This window comes from Oncorhynchus gorbuscha, linkage group LG01, assembly GCF_021184085.1.
Source record: "Oncorhynchus gorbuscha isolate QuinsamMale2020 ecotype Even-year linkage group LG01, OgorEven_v1.0, whole genome shotgun sequence".
Lineage (NCBI taxonomy): Eukaryota > Metazoa > Chordata > Actinopteri > Salmoniformes > Salmonidae > Oncorhynchus > Oncorhynchus gorbuscha.
In genome coordinates, this window is record NC_060173.1 from 117,694,170 (window position 1) to 117,716,984 (window position 22,815).

General features: G+C 44.7%; 2 protein-coding genes across 4 annotated transcripts in view; both read left to right on the forward strand.

Moving 5' to 3' along the window:
- The window catches only part of fer1l6 (fer-1 like family member 6), an 82,730-nt gene extending 63,442 nt beyond the window's left edge, over positions 1 to 19,288 (forward strand). For all 3 annotated transcript variants that reach the window (XM_046345949.1, XM_046345868.1, XM_046346033.1), the window contains 13 exons: positions 373 to 458; positions 1,351 to 1,482; positions 1,919 to 2,056; positions 2,862 to 2,989; positions 3,527 to 3,697; positions 4,048 to 4,202; positions 5,524 to 5,666; positions 5,923 to 6,011; positions 6,556 to 6,654; positions 12,846 to 13,087; positions 13,767 to 13,924; positions 18,737 to 18,837; positions 19,073 to 19,288. In XM_046345949.1, coding sequence (XP_046201905.1) covers positions 373 to 458; positions 1,351 to 1,482; positions 1,919 to 2,056; positions 2,862 to 2,989; positions 3,527 to 3,697; positions 4,048 to 4,202; positions 5,524 to 5,666; positions 5,923 to 6,011; positions 6,556 to 6,654; positions 12,846 to 13,087; positions 13,767 to 13,924; positions 18,737 to 18,837; positions 19,073 to 19,253 — 1,823 coding nt within the window. In that variant the 3' untranslated portion in view covers positions 19,254 to 19,288. The remainder of the gene's footprint in view (positions 1 to 372; positions 459 to 1,350; positions 1,483 to 1,918; positions 2,057 to 2,861; positions 2,990 to 3,526; positions 3,698 to 4,047; positions 4,203 to 5,523; positions 5,667 to 5,922; positions 6,012 to 6,555; positions 6,655 to 12,845; positions 13,088 to 13,766; positions 13,925 to 18,736; positions 18,838 to 19,072) is intronic.
- Positions 19,289 to 20,187: 899 nt separating this feature from the next.
- On the forward strand, positions 20,188 to 22,283 carry LOC124034545 (dynein heavy chain-like; the record flags this gene model as incomplete). Its single annotated transcript, XM_046347926.1, has 2 exons — positions 20,188 to 20,661; positions 21,787 to 22,283. Coding segments are annotated over 2 exons (909 nt in total), but the record flags the coding sequence as incomplete, so codon positions are not given.
- Between the last annotated feature and the right edge of the window lie 532 nt (positions 22,284 to 22,815).

Genomic DNA, 22,815 nt, shown 5'->3' on the forward strand with positions numbered 1-22,815 from the left:
CTGAATAATTTTGCACGCCCAATTTTTCAGTTTTTGATTTGTTAAAAAAGTTTGAAATATCCAATAAATGTTGTTCCACTTCATGATTGTGTCCCACTTGTTGTTGATTCTTCACAAAAAAATACAGTTTTATATCTTTATGTTTGAAGCCTGAAATGTGGCAAAAGGTCGCAAAGTTCGAGGGGGCCGAATACTTTCGCAAGGCACTGTATATGTATGTGTGTGTGTGTGTGTGTGTGTGTGTGTGTGTGTGTGTGTGTGTGTGTGTGTGTGTGTGTGTGTGTGTGTGTGTGTGTGTGTGTGTGTGTGTGTGTGTGTGTGTGTGTGTGTGTGTGTGTGTGAATGTCAGTCATGTATTTCCTTTTGCCCCAGTCACTGCACAGCAGGATGGAGACAAGAAAAATAAACCAATATTGAATGTCTCTCAGGAAGGTGTGTCCAAACTGGCAACTCTACAGGTAAAATCTGCTGCTCTCTGGTTCTGTCACAAGTTTTTTTTAAATGGAGGAGTCATTAAATGACCCTTTTCAACCAATCATATAGTCATTAAATGACCCTTTTCAACCAATCATATACAGTCATTAAATGACCCTTTTCAACCAATCATATACAGTCATTAAATGACCCTTTTCAACCAATCATATACAGTCATTAAATGACCCTTTTCAACCAATCATATACAGTCATTAAATGACCCTTTTCAACCAATCATATACAGTCATTAAATGACCCTTTTCAACCAATCATATACAGTCATTAAATGACCCTTTTCAACCAATCATATACAGTCATTAAATGACCCTTTTCAACCAATCATATACAGTCATTAAATGACCCTTTTCAACCAATCATATACAGTCATTAAATGACCCTTTTCAACCAATCATATACAGTCATTAAATGACCCTTTTCAACCAATCATATACAGTCATTAAATGACCCTTTTCAACCAATCATATACAGTCATTAAATGACCCTTTTCAACCAATCATATACAGTCATTAAATGACCCTTTTCAACCAATCATATACAGTCATTAAATGACCCTTTTCAACCAATCATATACAGTCATTAAATGACCCTTTTCAACCAATCATATACAGTCATTAAATGACCCTTTTCAACCAATCATATCAGTATACGTGTACATTAGTTATTTGAAGCTTTGCTGAGTATGAACATATACAGGTTGTTTATTTTACCATGTTTCTGTGTATTGTAAGGTTATTAAAAGTGTAATATTGTCATGTTCTGATGAGATCACATTGTATAGCAGTGTGTATTTGTTCTGTACCATATTGTTCTGTACCATACTGCTGAGTATGAACAATATGTAAATCCCCCTGTAAGCTCTATGACAAGGAGTTGGAGTCTGAGTTTGGTCCGTTTGATGACTGGGTCAACACCTTCGAGCTGTTCAGAGGGAAAGCCAATGACGAGGTGGGGCGTTCTAATGAGGAGAGGTTCGTTGGGAAGTTCAAGGTGAGTGGTTCTGTGATTTTTTTTTGTCACGAATCTTGTTCTGGAGGCAACGCTGTAAAACGGTCACTCAGCTGGCACGGCCACAAAGTCATAAAATCAGATTTCAAACCTAAACGTAACCACACTGCTAACCCTAATGTCTAATCCTAACCTTAAATTAAGACCAAAAAGCACATTTTTGTTTTGAGTTTGCAGCTGGTCTATCTAACTGGAGATCACTGGATTCTGCCTCCAGGACAAAACACATGCCAATAAATATCCTCCTGCGGTTGTAGCCTGGTCCCAGATCTGTTCAACTCCTAGGCCTTGGCAAGACAACACAAACACATCTGGGACCAGGCTACAGCCATTCCAATATTATAATGTAATGTAACCACTATAAAAAAGAATGCGTTCGTTTGGGTCAGTGATGATCCAAACTCCTGTGTACATCTAGGGTCGTTTCTGCTTGTACAAGCTAACTGAGGAGGATGATGAGTGGGAGGAGAGTCCAAACTCAGGCCAGTTTAAGATCACCCGAGGGATCCCGCCCAACACCTCCGTCAAGGTTCTCATTAGGGTTTACATCGTATCGGTGAGTAGTGGTAGTTGACCCTTTGGGTTGACTGTGACCTTTAAGAGACGTGTCACGTCATGTGTCATCATTGACCTGGGTCGTCATGTTCCCCGGGACACACTGTAGCAAAACGTTTTGCAATGGAAGACAACAAACAAACAAACAAACCAATATATGTGTAATTTTCTTCCATTTGGTTCCAAATGAACACAACCCTGGCTATATCTGTCTGTCTCTTCAGGCATCCAACCTCCACCCATTTGGTTCCAAATGAACACAACCCTGGCTATATCTGTCTGTCTCTTCAGGCATCCAACCTCCACCCATTTGGTTCCAAATATCTGTCTGAACACAACCCTGGCTATATCTGTCTGTCTCTTCAGGCATCCAACCTCCACCCATTTGGTTCCAAATGAACACAACCCTGGCTATATCCGTCTGTCTCTTCAGGCATCCAACCTCCACCCATTTGGTTCCAAATGAACACAACCCTGGCTATATCCGTCTGTCTCTTCAGGCATCCAACCTCCACCCATTTGGTTCCAAATGAACACAACCCTGGCTATATCTGTCTGTCTCTTCAGGCATCCAACCTCCACCCATTTGGTTCCAAATGAACACAACCCTGGCTATATCTCTTCAGGCATCCAACCTCCACCCATTTGGGCTATATCTGTCTGTCTCTTCAGGCATCCAACCTCCACCCATTTGGTTCCAAATGAACACAACCCTGGCTATATCTGTCCGTCTTTTCAGGCATCCAACCTCCACCCATTTGGTTCCAAATGAACACAACCCTGGCTATATCTGTCTGTCTCTTCAGGCATCCAACCTCCACCCAGCCGATACTGATGGGAAGTCTGACCCCTACATTGTTCTGAGGCTGGGGAAAACTGAGATAAAAGACAGAGACAACTACATCCCCAAGCAACTCAACCCAGTCTTTGGCAGGTGGGAGAATTAAGCAATAATGCCCGATGAGGTGTGGTGTACGGCCAATATTCCACGGCTAAGGACAGCCCTTAGCCGTGGTATATTTGCCAAATACCACAAAACCCCCATAGGTGCCTTATTGCTATTATAAAATGGTTACCAACGTAGTGAACGTTGAAAAAATAAACGTTTTGTCATACCGGTGGAATACGGTCTAATATACCGCGGCTGTCAGCCAATCAGCATTCAGGCCTTGAACCACCCAGTTTATAATACATTTTATACCATCCTTTAACAGAAGCTGTTTCCCTGGTTATATTTTAGTCAGATGAACAAGCAAACAGAATCCAGTATGTTGGTGGGTGTCAGTGCAGAAAGGAGCTCCTTGTTTAACATCGTATCCATTAGATTTTATTCTCACCCAGGAAGGATTATATACTATTTTTTACCAGCGATTTTGTAGTTTAGTCAGCTGAACAAAAGCATAATGTACTTGGTATGTTGGCAGAGATGCAAAAACGTAACTTCAAATCATTTTGTCCTGTTCCCCAACAGGTCCTTTGAGATCCAGGCTACGTTTCCTAAAGATTCCCTGCTGACTACTCTGATCTATGACCACGACACCATCGGGACTGACGATCTGATCGGGGAGACGTGCATCGATCTGGAGAACCGCTTCTACAGCCGACACCGGGCCACCTGCGGCCTACCCACTGAGTACAGCATGTGAGGAAACACCACCTTCTTCTTCTTCACCACCCTGGGTTTGGGTCTCTTCTTTCTGCCTTACTCTTATGTCATGTTCATAACCACTAAGACGTTCGTTATGTCATGTTTATAACCACTAAGACGTTCGTTATGTCATGTTTATAACCACTAAGACGTTCGTTATGTCATGTTTATAACCACTAAGACGTTCGTTATGTCATGTTTATAACCACTAAGACGTTCGTTATGTCATGTTTATAACCACTAAGACGTTCGTTATGTCATGTTTATAACCACTAAGACGTTCGTTATGTCATGTTTATAACCATGTGATGATGCTGTTATAACATGTTATCCACGTGTCTTAGTGACGGTTATAACGCCTGGAGAGACTCCACCAAGCCATCTGAGCTGTTGACTACGCTCTGTAAGGAGAACAGGCTAGATGGACCCTACTTCAGGCCTGGAAAAATCACCATCGGGGGCAATGTCTTCGCTGGGAAAACACTGTTTATGGATGAAGGTATTTAACTTAGTTTATACAGTATAAACCAATTAAAATAACGACCTGAAAATGAAGGCAACGACTGCATCTAGTCAGTGACAGGCAACAACAGCATCGAGTCACAGTGACAGGCAACGACAGCATCGAGTCACAGTGACAGGCAACGGCATCAGTCACAGTGACAGGCAACGACAGCATCGAGTCACAGTGACAGGCAACGACAGCATCGAGTCACAGTGACAGGCAAAGACTGCACCGAGTCACAGTGACAGGCAACGACAGCATCGAGTCACAGTGACAGGCAAAGACTGCATCACATCACAGTGACAGGCAACAACAGCATCGAGTCACAGTGACAGGCAACGACAGCATCGAGTCACAGTGACAGGCAAAGACTGCATCAGTCACAGTGACAGGCAACAACAGCATTGAGTCACAATGACAGTCAAAGACTGCATCACATCACAGTGACAGGCAACGACAGCATCCAGTCACAGTGACAGGCAACAACAGCATCGAGTCACAGTGACAGGCAAAGACAGCATCTAGTCACAGTGACAGGCAACGACTGTATCACATCACAGTGACAGGCAACGACTGTATCACATCACAGTGACAGGCAACGACTGTATCACATCACAGTGACAGGCAACAACTGTATCACATCACAGTGACAGGCAAAGACTGTATCACATCACAGTGACAGGCAACGACAGCATCTAGTCACAGTGACAGGCAACGACAGCATCTAGTCACAGTGACAGGCAAAGACTATCACATCACAGTGACAGGCAACGACTGTATCACATCACAGTGACAGGCAATGACTGTATCACATCACAGTGACAGGCAACGACTGTATCACATCACAGTGACAGGCAACAACTGTATCACATCACAGTGACAGGCAAAGACTGTGTCACATCACAGTGACAGGCAACAACTGTATCACATCACAGTGACAGGCAAAGACTGTATCACATCACAGTGACAGGCAACGACAGCATCTCGTCATAGTGACAGGCAACGACAGCATCTAGTCACAGTGACAGGCAACGACAGCATCGAGTCACAGTGACAGGCATTGACAGCATCTAGTCACAGTGACAGGCAACGACAGCATCTAGTCACAGTGACAGACAAAGAGTGTATTGAGTCACAGTGACAGGCAACGACTGTATCGAGTCACAGTGACAGGCAACGACAGCATCTAGTCACAGTGACAGGCAAAGACTGTATCACATCACAGTGACAGGCAACAACTGCATCTAGTCACAGTGACAAGACTTGTGTAATTCCATCCAATCAGTTACTGATTATGATTTTCTGCTGTGTACAGAGCAGACGGTGGAATCCTACGAACATCTGGCTCTGAAGATCCTTCACAGATGGACTGAGATTCCAGGGGTGGGGTGTAGACTTGTCCCAGAGCACATCGAGACACGGACTCTGTACAACAAGGCCAGGCCTGGCATGGACCAGGTAATAGTACATCTCTTCTATCAAAATAACCACTTGACTTAAAAAATATATATATTATGCAATTTGTTCAACTTCACAAGTGTGTGTGTGTGTGTGTGTGTGTGTGTGTGTGTGTGTGTGTGTGTGTGTGTGTGTGTGTGTGTGTGTGTGTGTGTGTGTGTGTGTGTGTGTGTGTGTGTGTGTGTGTGTGTGTGTGTGTGTGTGTGTGTGTGTGTGTGTGTGTGTGTCCGTGTGTCCGTGTGTCCGTGTGGTTTAGGGCCAGCTCCAGATGTGGGTGGACATGTTCCCGATGGATATGCCCCACCCACGACCCTCTGTAGACATCTCCCCTCGTAAACCTAAAGGGTAAGGCTTCGTCACTCTGTATCACTAGGTCAGCTATACGCCAGATAGGCCCCAATACAAGACCAATATACCCCAGGCCAGTTCAATACAAGACCAATATACCCCAGGCCAGTTCAATACAAGACCAATATACCCCAGGCCAGTTCAATACAAGACCAATATACCCCAGGCCAGTTCAATACAAGACCAATATACACCAGGCCAGTTCAATACAAGACCAATATACCCCAGGCCAATTCAATACAAGACCAATATACCCCAGGCCAGTTCAATACAAGACCAATATACCCCAGGCCAGTTCAATACAAGACCAATATACCCCAGGCCAGTTCAATACAATTGTTGGTCCTGTGAAGGTATGAGTTGTTTGATTCATTGATTATTGATCCTGTGAAGGCATGAGTTGATTCATTGATTATTGATCCTGTGAAGGTATGAGTTGATTGATTCATTGATTATTGATCCTGTGAAGGTATGAGTTGATTGATTAATTGATTATTGATCCTGTGAAGGTAGGAGTTGATTGATTGTTGGTTCTGTGAAGGTTTGAGTTGAGAATCATCATCTGGAACACTGAAGATGTGATTCTGGAGGACACTAACATCCTCACAGGAACACAGTCTAGTGACATCTACGTCAAAGGGTGAGTGGAGCGACAGAGGGGGGTTTCAAAACCAATCCAATATAAAGACAGACATGGATGATAATAGATTACATTCAGCTCATCCCTGAAGATCGGGCTTCTGAAAAGGACCTTGATGGACCTAGGGGCACACAGGTCTAGGGGCACACAGGTCTAGGGCCACACAGGTCTAGGGGCACACAGGTCTAGGGGCACAAAGGTCTAGGGGCACAAAGGTCTAGGGCCACACAGGTCTAGGGGCACACAGGTCTAGGGGCACACAGGTCTAGGGCCACACAGGTCTAGGGGCACACAGGTCTAGGGGCACACAGGTCTAGGGGCACACAGGTCTAGGGGCACACAGGTCTAGGGGCACACAGGTCTAGGGGCACACAGGTCTAGTGGCGCACAGGTCTAGGGGCACACAGGTCTAGGGCCACACAGGTCTATGGCCACACAGTTCTATGGCCACACAGGTCTAGGGCACACAGGTCTAGGGCACACAGGTCTAGGGGCACACAGGTCTAGGGGCACACAGGTCTAGGGGCACACAGGTCTAGGGGCACACAGGTCTAGGAGCACACAGGTCTAGGGCCACACAGGTCTAGGAGCACACAGGTCTAGGGGCACACAGGTCTAGGGGCACACAGGTCTAGGGGCACACAGGTCTAGGGGCACACAGGTCTAGGGTGTCAGCACAGGTCTAGGGTATCAGCACAGGTCTGAATCCGGCCTACTTTCTCCACTGTCATCCCCCTATCTTTCTCCACTGTCATCCCCTATCTTTCTCTACTGTCATCCTCTATATATCTTTCTCCACTGTCATCCTCTCTATATTTCTCTACTGTCATCCTCTATATATTTCTCTACTGTCATCCTCTATATATATTTCTCTACTGTCATCCTCTATATATCTTTCTCCACTGTCATCCTCTATATATATTTCTCTTCTGTCATCCTCTATATATATTTCTCTACTGTCATCCTCTATATATATATATATATATATCTACTGTCATCCTCTCTATCTTTCTCTACTGTCATCCTCTCTATCTTTCTCTACTGTCATCCTCTCTATCTTTCTCTACTGTCATCCTCTCTATCTTTCTCTTCTGTCATCCTCTCTATCTTTCTCTACTGTCATCCTCTCTATCATTCTCTACTGTCATCCTCTTTATCTTTCTATACTGTCATCCTCTTTATCTTTCTCTACTGCCATCCTCTATCTTTCTGTACTGTCATCCTCTATCTTTCTGTACTGTCATCCTCTCTATCTTTCTCCACTGTCATCCTCTCTATCTTTCTCCACTGTCATCCTCTATATATTTCTCTACTGTCATCCTCTCTATCTTTCACCACTGTCATCCTCTCTATCTTTCTCTACTGTCATCCTCTCTATCTTTCTCTACTGTCATCCTCTCTATCTGTCTACTGTCATCCTCTCTATCTTTCTCCACTGTCATCCTCTCTATTTTTTTCCACTGTCATCCTCTCTCTAGCGCCCACAGGTCTAGGGTGTCAGCACAGGTCTAGGGGCACACAGGTCTAGGGGCACACAGGTCTAGGGGCACACAGGTCTAGGGTGTCAGCACAGGTCTAGGGCACACAGGTCTAGGGCACACAGGTCTAGGGTATCAGCACAGGTCTAGGGTGTCAGCACAGGTCTAGGGTATCAGCACAGGTCTAGGGTATCAGCACAGGTCTAGGGTATCAGCACAGGTCTAGGGTATCAGCACAGGTCTAGGGTGTCAGAACAGGTCTAGGGTGTCAGCACAGGTCTAGGGTGTCAGCACAGGTCTAGGGCACACAGGTCTAGGAGCACACAGGTCTAGGGCACACAGGTCTAGGGCACACAGGTCTAGGAGGTCATCCTCTCTATCTTTCTCCACTGTCATCCCCCTATCTTTCTCCACTGTCATCCCCCTATCTTTCTCTACTGTCATCCTCTATATATTTCTCTACTGTCATCCTCTATATATTTCTCTACTGTCATCCTCTATATATATTTCTCTACTGTCATCGTCTATATATATTTCTCTACTGTCATCCTCTATCTTTCTCTACTGTCATCCTCTATATATATTTCTCTACTGTCATCCTCTATCTTTCTCTCCTGTCATCGTCTATATATATTTCTCTACTGTCATCCTCTATATATATCTCTACTGTCATCCTCTCTATCTTTCTCTACTGTCATCCTCTCTATCTTTCTCTACTGTCATCCTCTCTATCTTTCTCTTCTGTCATCCTCTCTATCTTTCTCTTCTGTCATCCTCTCTATCTTTCTCTACTGTCATCCTCTATATATATCTCTACTGTCATCCTCTCTATCTTTCTCTACTGTCATCCTCTCTATCTTTCTCTACTGTCATCCTCTCTATCTTTCTCTTCTGTCATCCTCTCTATCTTTCTCTTCTGTCATCCTCTATATCTTTCTCTACTGTCATCCTCTCTACCTTTCTCTTCTGTCATCCTCTCTACCTTTCTCTTCTGTCATCCTCTCTATCTTTCTCTACTGTCATCCTCTATATATATTTCTCTACTGTCATCGTCTATATATATTTCTCTACTGTCATCCTCTATCTTTCTCTACTGTCATCCTCTATATATATTTCTCTACTGTCATCCTCTATCTTTCTCTCCTGTCATCGTCTATATATATTTCTCTACTGTCATCCTCTATATATATCTCTACTGTCATCCTCTCTATCTTTCTCTACTGTCATCCTCTCTATCTTTCTCTACTGTCATCCTCTCTATCTTTCTCTTCTGTCATCCTCTCTATCTTTCTCTTCTGTCATCCTCTCTATCTTTCTCTACTGTCATCCTCTCTACCTTTCTCTTCTGTCATCCTCTCTACCTTTCTCTTCTGTCATCCTCTCTATCTTTCTCTTCTGTCATCCTCTCTATCTTTCTCTACTGTCATCCTCTTTATCTTTCTCCACTGTCATCCTCTCTATTTTTCTCCACTGTCATCCTCTCTATCTTTTTCCACTGTCATCCTCTATCTTTCTCCACTGTCATCCTCTCTATCTTTCTACACTGTCATCCTCTCTATTTTTTTCCACTGTCATCCTCTCTATCTGTCTACTGTCATCCTCTCTCTCTATCTTTCTCTACTGTCATCCTCTTTATCTTTCTCTACTGTCATCCTCTTTATCTTTCTCCACTGTCATCCTCTATATATTTTTCTACTGTCATTCTCTCTATCTTTCTCTACTGTCATCCTCTCTATCTGTCTCCACTGTCATCCTCTCTATTTTTTCCCACTGTCATCCTCTCTATTTTTTTCCACTGTCATCCTCTCTATCTTTCTCCACTGTCATCCTCTATATATTTTTCTACTGTCATCCTCTCTATCTTTCTCTACTGTCATCCTCTCTATCTGTCTACTGTCATCCTCTCTATCTTTCTCCACTGTCATCCTCTCTATTTTTCCCACTGTCATCCTCTCTATCTGTCTACTGTCATCCTCTCTATCTATCTACTGTCATCCTCTCTATTTTTTTCCACTGTCATCCTCTCTATCTTTCTCCACTGTCATCCTCTCTATCTTTCTCCACTGTCATCCTCTCTATCTTTCTCCACTGTCATCCTCTCTATCTTCTATCTTTCTCCACTGTCATCCTCTCTATTTTTCTCCACTGTCATCCTCTCTATCTTTTTCCACTGTCATCCTCTATCTTTCTCCACTGTCATCCTCTCTATCTTTCTACACTGTCATCCTCTCTATTTTTTTTCCACTGTCATCCTCTCTATCTGTCTACTGTCATCCTTTCTATCTTTCTCTACTACCGTCCTCTATCTTTCTGTACTGTCATCCTCTCTATCTTTCTCCACTGTCATCCTCTCTATCTGTCTACTGTCATCCTCTCTATCTTTCTCCACTGTCATCCTCTCTATCTTTCTCCACTGTCATCCTCTCTACCTTTCTCTACTGTCATCCTCTCTATCTTTCTCTTCTGTCATCCTCTCTATCTTTCTCTTCTGTCATCCTCTCTATCTTTCTCTACTGTCATCCTCTCTACCTTTCTCTTCTGTCATCCTCTCTACCTTTCTCTTCTGTCATCCTCTCTATCTTTCTCTTCTGTCATCCTCTCTATCTTTCTCTACTGTCATCCTCTTTATCTTTCTCCACTGTCATCCTCTCTATTTTTCTCCACTGTCATCCTCTCTATCTTTTTCCACTGTCATCCTCTATCTTTCTCCACTGTCATCCTCTCTATCTTTCTACACTGTCATCCTCTCTATTTTTTTCCACTGTCATCCTCTCTATCTGTCTACTGTCATCCTCTCTATCTTTCTCTACTGTCATCCTCTTTATCTTTCTCTACTGTCATCCTCTTTATCTTTCTCCACTGTCATCCTCTATATATTTTTCTACTGTCATTCTCTCTATCTTTCTCTACTGTCATCCTCTCTATCTGTCTACTGTCATCCTCTCTATCTTTCTCCACTGTCATCCTCTCTATTTTTTCCCACTGTCATCCTCTCTATTTTTTTCCACTGTCATCCTCTCTATCTTTCTCCACTGTCATCCTCTATATATTTTTCTACTGTCATCCTCTCTATCTTTCTCTACTGTCATCCTCTCTATCTGTCTACTGTCATCCTCTCTATCTTTCTCCACTGTCATCCTCTCTATTTTTTCCACTGTCATCCTCTCTATCTGTCTACTGTCATCCTCTCTATCTATCTACTGTCATCCTCTCTATTTTTTTCCACTGTCATCCTCTCTATCTTTCTCCACTGTCATCCTCTCTATCTTTCTCCACTGTCATCCTCTCTATCTTTCTCCACTGTCATCCTCTCTATTTTTCTCCACTGTCATCCTCTCTATCTTTTTCCACTGTCATCCTCTATCTTTCTCCACTGTCATCCTCTCTATCTTTCTACACTGTCATCCTCTCTATTTTTTTCCACTGTCATCCTCTCTATCTGTCTACTGTCATCCTTTCTATCTTTCTCTACTACCGTCCTCTATCTTTCTGTACTGTCATCCTCTCTATCTTTCTCCACTGTCATCCTCTCTATCTGTCTACTGTCATCCTCTCTATCTTTCTCCACTGTCATCCTCTCTATCTTTCTCCACTGTCATCCTCCCTATCTGTCTACTGTCATCCTCTCTATTTTTTTCCACTGTCATCCTCTCTATTTTTTTCCACTGTCATCCTCTCTATCTTTCTCCACTGTCATCCTCTCTATCTTTCTCCACTGTCATCCTCCCTATCTGTCTACTGTCATCCTCTCTATTTTTTTCCACTGTCATCCTCTCTATCTTTTTCCACTGTCATCCTCTCTATTTTTTTCTACTGTCATCCTCTCAATTTTTTCCACTGTCATCCTCTCTATTTTTTTCCACTGTCATCCTCTCTATCTTTCTCCACTGTCATCCTCTCTATTTTTTCCCACTGTCATCCTCTCTATTTTTTTCCACTGTCATCCTCTCTATGTTTTTCCACTGTCATCCTCTCTATTTCTCTCCACTGTCATCCTCTCTATTTTTTTCCACTGTCATCCTCTCTATTTTTTTCCACTGTCATCCTCTCTATCTTTCTCCACTGTCATCCTCTCTATCTTTCTCCACTGTCATCCTCTCTATCTTTCTCCACTGTCATCCTCTCTATCTCTCCACTGTCATCCTCTCTATTTTTTCCACTGTCATCCTCTCTATCTGTCTACTGTCATCCTCTCTATCTTTCTCTACTGTCATCCTCTCTATTCCTCTACTGTCATCCTCTCTATCTTTCTCCACTGTCATCCTCTCTATCTTTCTCCACTGTCATCCTCTCTATCTTTCTCCACTGTCATCCTCTCTATTTTTTTCCACTGTCATCCTCTCTATCTTTCTCCACTGTCATCCTCTCTGTCTACTGTCATCCTCTCTATCTTTCTCCACTGACATCCTCTCTATTTTTTTCCACTGTCATCCTCTCTATTTTTTTCCACTGTCATCCTCTCTATCTTTCTCCACTGTCATCCTCTCTATCTTTCTCCACTGTCATCCTCTCTATCTTTTTCCACTGTCATCCTCTCTATCTTTTTCCACTGTCATCCTCTCTATTTTTTTCCACTGTCATCCTCTCTATTTTTTTCCACTGTCATCCTCTCTACGTTTTTCCACTGTCATCCTCTCTATTTTTTTCCACTGTCATCCTCTCTCACTCAATATGCTGAAAATGATATTTGTATAATTGTATACTTTTTTTCAGGTGGCTTAAGGGCTTTGAGGACGATCGCCAGGAGACTGATGTTCACTACAACTCTCTGACTGGGGAGGGTAACTTCAACTGGCGCCTGGTGTTCCCCTTTAACTACCTGCCTGCCGAGAAGGTGGTGGTAGTCAGTAAGAGGGGCAGCATCTTCTCCCTGGACAAGACAGAGCAGAAGCTGCCGGCCATGTTGGTGATGCAGGTCTGGGACTTTGACAGGCTGTCGTCTGATGATTTCTTGGGTAAGAGAGAGAAAGAGACTCTGGTTTGACTCCTTTCCCTGGGCTGTAAGACAGTAGTCAATGGGAGGAAGGGGGACAGGTTTATTTCAATGATCACGATCAGGTATTGCTGATTACTCAGGGAAATCACATCCCAACCCAGCACGTTTATTTTCCTGTTAACTCTGTATGTGTGAAACGAGAGTTAAGATGGACGTTTCTCCTATTTCATACTTCCTGTACGAGTGAAACGAGAGTTAAGATGGACGTTTCTCCTATCTCATACTTCCTGTACGAGTGAAACGAGAGTTAAGATGGACGTTTCTCCTATCTCATACTTCCTGTACGAGTGAAACGAGAGTTAAGATGGACGTTTCTCCTATCTCATACTTCCTGTACGAGTGAAACGAGAGTTAAGATGGACGTTTCTCCTATCTCATACTTCCTGTACGAGTGAAACGAGAGTTAAGATGGACGTTTCTCCTATCTCATACTTCCTGTACGAGTGAAACGAGAGTTAAGATGGACGTTTCTCCTATCTCATACTTCCTGTACGAGTGAAACGAGAGTTAAGATGGACGTTTCTCCTATCTCATACTTCCTGTACGAGTGAAACGAGAGTTAAGGTTGACGTTTCTCCTATCTCATACTTCCTGTACGAGTGAAACGAGAGTTAAGATGGACGTGTCTCTGTTCTCAGGTACAGTAGAGCTGGACTTACATGGGTTTCCTCGCGGGGCCAAGTCAGCCAAGGCCTGCAAGATGGACATGCTGATGGACAGCGTAGAGACGATCTCCATCTTTCAACAGAAGAGGTCCAGGGGCTGGTGGCCCTTTGTCAAGGCCGGGGAACTCACGGTACCAATACCATTCAACACCGTTACTCTGATGGCAACGAGGCTGCTTGCCCTAATGGCTACCCTATTATATAGTGCACCACATTTTGACCAGAACCCAATGGGGTCTAGTATGTGTCGTGTGGGACGCAGACAAACTCACAAATCAACCTGTAGCCCCCCTTTAACCGCTCCCCCCCTAATATGATGACAATTTCACCTAGTAAAGGACAAGACAAGAGCTTCCACCAGATTGCTTACAACTATCCAACTAACTAAAATGTGTGTCTACTGTCTAGGAGGTAGGGGCTATGGGTTGTCTACTGTCTAGGGACTAGGAGTTGTGTCTGCTGTCTAGAAGGTAGGGGCTAGGGGTTGTGTCTACTGTCTAGGAGGAAGGGGCTAGGGGGGGTTATCTACTGTCTAGGAGGAAGGGGCTAGGGGTTGTCTACTGTCTAGGAGGAAGGGGCTAGGGGTTGTCTACTGTCTAGGAGGTAGGGGCTAGGGGTTGTGTCTACTGTCTAGGAGGTAGGGGCTAGGTTGTGGTCCTGTGTAGCTCAGTTGGTAGAGCATGACGCTTGTAAGGCCAGGGTAGTGGGTTCGATCCCTAGGACCACCCATATGTAGAATGTATGCACACATGACTGTAAGTCGCTTTGGATAAAAGCGTCTGCTAAATGGCATATATTATATTATTAAATGGCATATATTATTATTATATATTATTATTATATTATTATTATTATATTATTGTGTCTAGGAGGAAGGGGCTAGGGGTTGTGTCTACTGTCTAGGAGGAAGGGGCTCGGGGTTGTCTACTGTCTAGGAGGTAGGGGCTAGGTTGTGTCTAGGAGAGTAGAGCCTGGTACTGTTGTTCTCCTGTAGAGTAGACCTGGTACTGTTGTTCTCCTGTAGAGTAGACCTGGTACTGTTGTTCTCCTGTAGAGTAGACCTGGTACTGTTGTTCTCCTGTAGAGTAGACCTGGTACTGTTGTTCTCCTGTAGAGTAGACCTGGTACTGTTGTTCTCCTGTAGAGTAGACCTGGTACTGTTGTTCTCCTGTTACTGGCAGAGTAGACCTGGTACTGTTGTTCTCCTGTAGAGTAGACCTGGTACTGTTGTTCTCCTGTTACTGGTAGAGTAGACCTGGTACTGTTGTTCTCCTGTAGAGTAGACCTGGTACTGTTGTTCTCCTGTAGAGTAGACCTGGTACTGTTGTTCTCCTGTAGAGTAGACCTGGTACTGTTGTTCTCCTGTAGAGTAGACCTGGTACCGTTGTTCTCCTGTAGAGTAGACCTGGTACCGTTGTTCTCCTGTAGAGTAGACCTGGTACTGTTGTTCTCCTGTAGAGTAGACCTGGTACTGTTGTTCTCCTGTAGAATAGACCTGGTACTGTTGTTCTCCTGTAGAGTAGACCTGGTACTGTTGTTCTCCTGTAGAGTAGACCTGGTACTGTTGTTCTCCTGTAGAGTAGACCTGGTACCGTTGTTCTCCTGTAGAGTAGACCTGGTACCGTTGTTCTCCTGTAGAGTAGACCTGGTACTGTTGTTCTCCTGTAGAGTAGACCTGGTACTGTTGTTCTCCTGTAGAATAGACCTGGTACTGTTGTTCTCCTGTAGAGTAGACCTAGTACTGTTGTTCTCCTGTAGAGTAGACCTGGTACTGTTGTTCTCCTGTTACTGGTAGAGTAGACCTGGTACTGTTGTTCTCCTGTAGAGTAGACCTGGTACTGTTGTTCTCCTGTAGAGTAGACCTGGTACTGTTGTTCTCCTGTAGAGTAGACCTGGTACTGTTGTTCTCCTGTAGAGTAGACCTGGTACTGTTGTTCTCCTGTTACTGGTAGAGTAGACCTGGTACTGTTGTTCTCCTGTAGAGTAGACCTGGTACCGTTGTTCTCCTGTAGAGTAGACCTGGTACTGTTGTTCTCCTGTAGAGTAGACCTGGTACTGTTGTTCTCCTGTTACTGGTAGAGTAGACCTGGTACTGTTGTTCTCCTGTAGAGTAGACCTGGTACTGTTGTTCTCCTGTTACTGGTAGAGTAGACCTGGTACTGTTGTTCTCCTGTAGAGTAGACCTGGTACTGTTGTTCTCCTGTAGAGTAGACCTGGTACTGTTGTTCTCCTGTTACTGGTAGAGTAGACCTGGTACTGTTGTTCTCCTGTTACTGGTAGAGTAGACCTGGTACTGTTGTTCTCCTGTAGAGTAGACCTGGTACTGTTGTTCTCCTGTAGAGTAGACCTGGTACTGTTGTTCTCCTGTAGAGTAGACCTGGTACCGTTGTTCTCCTGTAGAGTAGACCTGGTACTGTTGTTCTCCTGTAGAGTAGACCTGGTACTGTTGTTCTCCTGTAGAATAGACCTGGTACTGTTGTTCTCCTGTAGAGTAGACCTGGTACTGTTGTTCTCCTGTAGAGTAGACCTGGTACTGTTGTTCTCCTGTAGAGTAGACCTGGTACCGTTGTTCTCCTGTAGAGTAGACCTAGTACTGTTGTTCTCCTGTAGAGTAGACCTGGTACTGTTGTTCTCCTGTAGAGTAGACCTGGTACTGTTGTTCTCCTGTTACTGGTAGAGTAGACCTGGTACTGTTGTTCTCCTGTTACTGGTAGAGTAGACCTGGTACTGTTGTTCTCCTGTAGAGTAGACCTGGTACCGTTGTTCTCCTGTAGAGTAGATCTAGTACTGTTGTTCTCCTGTAGAGTAGACCTGGTACTGTTGTTCTCCTGTAGAGTAGACCTGGTACTGTTGTTCTCCTGTTACTGGTAGAGTAGACCTGGTACTGTTGTTCTCCTGTTACTGGTAGAGTAGACCTGGTACTGTTGTTCTCCTGTTACTGGTAGAGTAGACCTGGTACTGTTGTTCTCCTGTAGAGTAGACCTGGTACTGTTGTTCTCCTGTAGAGTAGACCTGGTACTGTTGTTCTCCTGTAGAGTAGACCTGGTACTGTTGTTCTCCTGTAGAGTAGACCTGGTACTGTTGTTCTCCTGTAGAGTAGACCTGGTACTGTTGTTCTCCTGTAGAGTAGACCTGGTACTGTTGTTCTCCTGTAGAGTAGACCTGGTACTGTTGTTCTCCTGTAGAATAGACCTGGTACTGTTGTTCTCCTGTAGAGTAGACCTGGTACTGTTGTTCTCCTGTAGAGTAGACCTGGTACTGTTGTTCTCCTGTAGAGTAGACCTGGTACCGTTGTTCTCCTGTAGAGTAGACCTAGTACTGTTGTTCTCCTGTAGAGTAGACCTGGTACTGTTGTTCTCCTGTTACTGGTAGAGTAGACCTGGTACTGTTGTTCTCCTGTTACTGGTAGAGTAGACATGGTACTGTTGTTCTCCTGTAGAGTAGACCTGGTACCGTTGTTCTCCTGTAGAGTAGATCTAGTACTGTTGTTCTCCTGTAGAGTAGACCTGGTACTGTTGTTCTCCTGTAGAGTAGACCTGGTACTGTTGTTCTCCTGTTACTGGTAGAGTAGACCTGGTACTGTTGTTCTCCTGTTACTGGTAGAGTAGACCTGGTAGACCTGTGTCTACTGTCTATGAGGAAGGGGCTAGGGGTGTCTACTGTCTAGGAGGAAGGGGCTAGGGGTGTCTACTGTCTAGGAGGAAGGGGCTAGGGGTTGTGTCTGTCTAGGAGGAAGGGGCTAGGGGTTGTGTCTGTCTAGGAGGAAGGGGCTAGGGGTTGTGTCTACTGTCTAGGAGGTAGGGGCTAGGGGTTGTCTACTGTCTAGGAGGTAGGGGCTAGGGGTTGTCTACTGTCTAGGAGGAAGGGGCTAGGGGTTGTGTCTACTGTCTAGGAGGAAGGGGCTAGGGGTTGTCTACTGTCTAGGAGGTAGGGGCTAGGGGTTGTCTACTGTCTAGGAGGAAGGGGCTAGGGATTGTCTACTGTCTAGGAGGAAGGGGCTAGGGGTTGTGTCTACTGTCTAGGAGAAAGGGGCTAGGGGTTGTCTACTGTCTAGGAGGAAGGGGCTAGGGGTTGTCTACTGTCTAGGAGGAATGGGCTAGTGGTTGTCTACTGTCTAGGAGGAAGGGGTTAGGGGTTATCTACTGTCTAGGAGGAAGGGGCTAGGGGTTGCCTACTGTCTAGGAGGAAGGGGCTAGGGGTTGTCTACTGTCTAGGAGGTAGGGGCTAGTGGTTGTTTACTGTCTCTGAGGAAGGGGCTAGTGGTTGTCTACTGTTTAGGAGGAAGGGGCTAGGGGTTGTCTACTGTCTAGGAGGAAGGGGCTAGTGGTTGTCTACTGTCTAGGAGGAAGGGGCTAGTGGTTGTCTACTGTCTAGGAGGAAGGGGCTAGGGGTTGTCTACTGTCTAGGAGGAAGGGGCTAGGGGTTGTCTACTGTCTAGGAGGAAGGGGCTAGGGGTGTCTACTGTCTAGGAGGAAGGGGCTAGGGGTTGTCTACTGTCTAGGAGGAAGGGGCTAGTGGTTGTCTACTGTCTAGGAGGAAGGGGCTAGGGGTGTCTACTGTCTAGGAGGAAGGGGCTAGGGGTTGTCTACTGTCTAGGAGGAAGGGGCTAGGGGTTGTCTACTGTCTAGGAGGAAGGGGTTAGGGGTTGTCTACTGTCTAGGAGGAAGGGGCTAGGGGTTGTGTCTACTGTCTAGGAGGTAGGGGCTAGGGGTTGTGTCTACTGTCTAGGAGGTAGGGGCTAGGGGTTGTGTCTACTGTCTAGGAGGTAGGGGCTAGCGGTTGTCTACTGTCTAGGAGGAAGGGGCTAGGGGTTGTCTACTGTCTAGGAGGAAGGGGCTAGGGGTGTGTCTACTGTCTAGGAGGAAGGGGTGTGTCTACTGTCTAGGAGGAAGGGGGTGATTTGAGATTCAGGGGTAGTAACATGTTTTGGTTGTTGTCTCCAGGGGAAAGTAGAGGCGGAGTTCCACCTGGTGACATCAGAGGAGGCAGAGAAGAATCCGGTTGGTCGAGCCCGCAAGGAGCCTGAACCCCTGGAAAAACCCAAGTATGATATGCATTTTTTTATTGGCTAATTACAAAACGATTCTATCAACTTTATTCTTCTCCATACAAGTCCTCCTCCTGCTTCACGAACCCGTTTAACTGCAGATCTAGGACCAGTTTTATAATTTAGCTCATAGTAAATAGGATTACGTAGAGAGCGGGAGACCTGATCCTAGATCAGCAGCTCTACTCTGAGCCCTGTTTAAAGTGTTTTTCTCTGTCCCTCCCCTCTCTAGCCGGCCAGACACGTCATTCTCGTGGTTTGTGAACCCTTTTAAGTGCTTCTTCCACCTGATCTGGAGGAACTATAAGAAGTACATCATCATCGCTCTGGTCCTGCTCATCACAGCTCTGTTCATCGCCCTGCTGCTCTACACCCTGCCAGCAGCCATCTCACAGAAGATAGTCAATGGTTAACACACTGCACTACCACAGCTGACTGACTAGCTGGCTGACTGACTAGCTGGCTGACTGACTAGCTGGCTGGCTGACTAGCTGGCTGACTAGCTGGCTGACTGACTAGCTGGCTGACTAGCTGGCTGGCTAGCTGACTGACTAGCTGGCTGACTGACTGACTAGCTGACTGACTAGCTGGCTGGTTGACTAGCTGACTGACTAGCTGGCTGACTGACTAGCTGGCTGGCTGACTAGCTGACTGACTAGCTGGCTGACTGACTAGCTGGCTGGCTGACTAGCTGACTGACTAGCTGGCTGACTGACTAGCTGGCTGGCTGACTAGCTGACTGACTAGCTGGCTGACTAGCTGGCTGGCTGACTGACTAGCTGGCTGGCTGACTAGCTGACTGACTAGCTGGCTGACTGACTAGCTGGCTGGCTGACTAGCTGACTGACTAGCTGGCTGACTAGCTGGCTGGCTGACTAGCTGGCTGACTGACTAGCTGGCTGGCTGACTGACCAGCTGGCTGACTGACTAGCTGGCTGGCTGACTAGCTGACTGACTAGCTGGCTGACTAGCTGGCTGGCTGACTAGCTGGCTGGCTGGCTGACCAGCTGGCTGACTGACTAGCTGGCTGGCTGACTAGCTGACTGACTAGCTGGCTGACTAGCTGGCTGGCTGACTGACTAGCTGGCTGGCTGACTAGCTGACTGACTAGCTGGCTGACTAGCTGGCTGACTGACTAGCTGACTGACTAGCTGACTGACTAGCTGACTGACTAGCTGGCTGACTGACTAGCTGGCTGACTGACTGACCAGCTGACCAGAAATAGTCAAACGACTAACTCAGGAATTCATAATGATGTTGCAATATCAGAATAGTATATTATATATTAACATGTATTTAAATACAGAAAGAGTATAAATAACATTTTAGATGCAACAATATTGACAAAGTTTGCCCAAGGGAAAAAAAATTCACTACAGTAGCCTCCATGTTATTCAGTACAGTACCCTCCATGTTATTCAGTACAGTACCCTCCATGTTATTCAGTACAGCACCCTCCATGTTATTCCGTACAGTACCCTCCATGTTATTCCGTACAGTACCCTCCATGTTATTCAGTACAGTACCCTCCATGTTATTCAGTACAGTACCCTCCATGTTATTCAGTACAGCACCCTCCATGTTATTCCGTACAGTACCCTCCATGTTATTCCGTACAGTACCCTCCATGTTATTCAGTACAGTACCCTCCATGTTATTCAGTACAGTACCCTCCGTGTTATTCAGTACAGTACCCTCCGTGTTATTCAGTACAGTACCCTCCGTGTTATTCACTACAGTACCCTCCGTGTTATTCAGTACAGTACCCTCCATGTTATTCAGTACAGTACCCTCCGTGTTATTCAGTACAGTATCCTCCATGTTATTCAGTACAGTATCCTCCATGTTATTCAGTACAGTATCCTCCATGTTATTCAGTACAGTACCCTCCATGTTATTCAGTACAGTACCCTCCATGTTATTCAGTACAGTATCCTCCATGTTATTCAATACAGTACCCTCCATGTTATTCAGTACAGTACCCTCCATGTTATTCAGTACAGTACCCTCCATGTTATTCAGTACAGCACCCTCCATGTTATTCAGTACAGTACCCTCCATGTTATTCAGTACAGCACCCTCCATGTTATTCAGTACAGTACCCTCCATGTTATTCAGTACAGTACCCTCCATGTTATTCCGTACAGTATCCTCCATGTTATTCCGTACAGTACCCTCCATGTTATTCAGTACAGTACCCTCCATGTTATTCCGTACAGTATCCTCCATGTTATTCCGTACAGTATCCTCCATGTTATTCAGTACAGTACCCTCCATGTTATTCAGAACAGTATCCTCCATGTTATTCAGTACAGTATCCTCCATGTTATTCAGTACAGTACCCTCCATGTTATTCAGTACAGTACCCTCCATGTTATTCCTGTACAGTACCCTCCATGTTATTCAGTACAGTATCCTCCATGTTATTCAGTACAGTACCCTCCATGTTATTCCTGTACAGTATCCTCCATGTTATTCCGTACAGTATCCTCCATGTTATTCAGTACAGTACCCTCCATGTTATTCAGAACAGTACCCTCCATGTTATTCAGTACAGTACCCTCCATGTTATTCAGGACTATATCGTCCATGTTATTCAGTACAGTATCCTCCATGTTATTCAGTACAGTACCCTCCATGTTATTCAGTACAGTACCCTCCATGTTATTCCGTACAGTACCCTCCATGTTATTCAGTACAGTATCCTCCATGTTATTCAGTACAGTACCCTCCATGTTATTCCGTACAGTATCCTCCATGTTATTCCGTACAGTATCCTCCATGTTATTCAGTACAGTACCCTCCATGTTATTCAGAACAGTACCCTCCATGTTATTCAGTACAGTACCCTCCATGTTATTCAGGACTATATCGTCCATGTTATTCAGTACAGTATCCTCCATGTTATTCAGTACAGTACCCTCTGTAACTGGTAGAGTAGACCATGTTATTCAGTACAGTACCCTCCATGTTATTCCGTACAGTACCCTCCATGTTATTCAGTACAGTATCCTCCATGTTATTCAGTACAGTACCCTCCATGTTATTCCGTACAGTATCCTCCATGTTATTCCGTACAGTATCCTCCATGTTATTCAGTACAGTACCCTCCATGTTATTCAGAACAGTACCCTCCATGTTATTCAGTACAGTACCCTCCATGTTATTCAGGACTATATCGTCCATGTTATTCCGTACAGTATCCTCCATGTTATTCCGTACAGTATCCTCCATGTTATTCAGTACAGTACCCTCCATGTTATTCAGAACAGTACCCTCCATGTTATTCAGTACAGTACCCTCCATGTTATTCAGGACTATATCGTCCATGTTATGATCCTAGCAGTTATTCATATAGTATGTATATTTCTAGACATGTAAGGATGGTCACTGTCTCTAATTTAACATAAATAATGTACTTTAATAAAGAACTGTTGTACAAACTGTTGTTCTCCTGTAAAAACAAACATGTTGGGGTTCTTTTTTTGTTGGCTGTTATACTGAAATAAAAGCACATTTAAATAGATTTGTCTTAGACAGTTAGATAATTATGTGTTCACACAATTCCATGTGAAATATCTATATAATAAAAAAAAAATATATAATATATGTTATTAGCCAGAAGTAATAGGTCGTGTCCCATAAGTCAAAGTATTCCCTAGGAATAGGAAGCCAAAAAGGCCCTTGTCCAAAGTAGAGCACCACATAGGGAATAAATGCCTTACAATACTCAACAAACGTGTCCTCTGATTGGATCTCCTGTTACTGGTAGAGTAGACCTGGTACTGTTGTTCTCCTGTAGAGTAGACCTGGTACTGTTGTTCTCCTGTAGAGTAGACCTGGTACTGTTGTTCTCCTGTAGAGTAGACCTGGTACTGTTGTTCTCCTGTAGAGTAGACCTGGTACCGTTGTTCTCCTGTAGAGTAGACCTGGTACCGTTGTTCTCCTGTAGAGTAGACCTGGTACTGTTGTTCT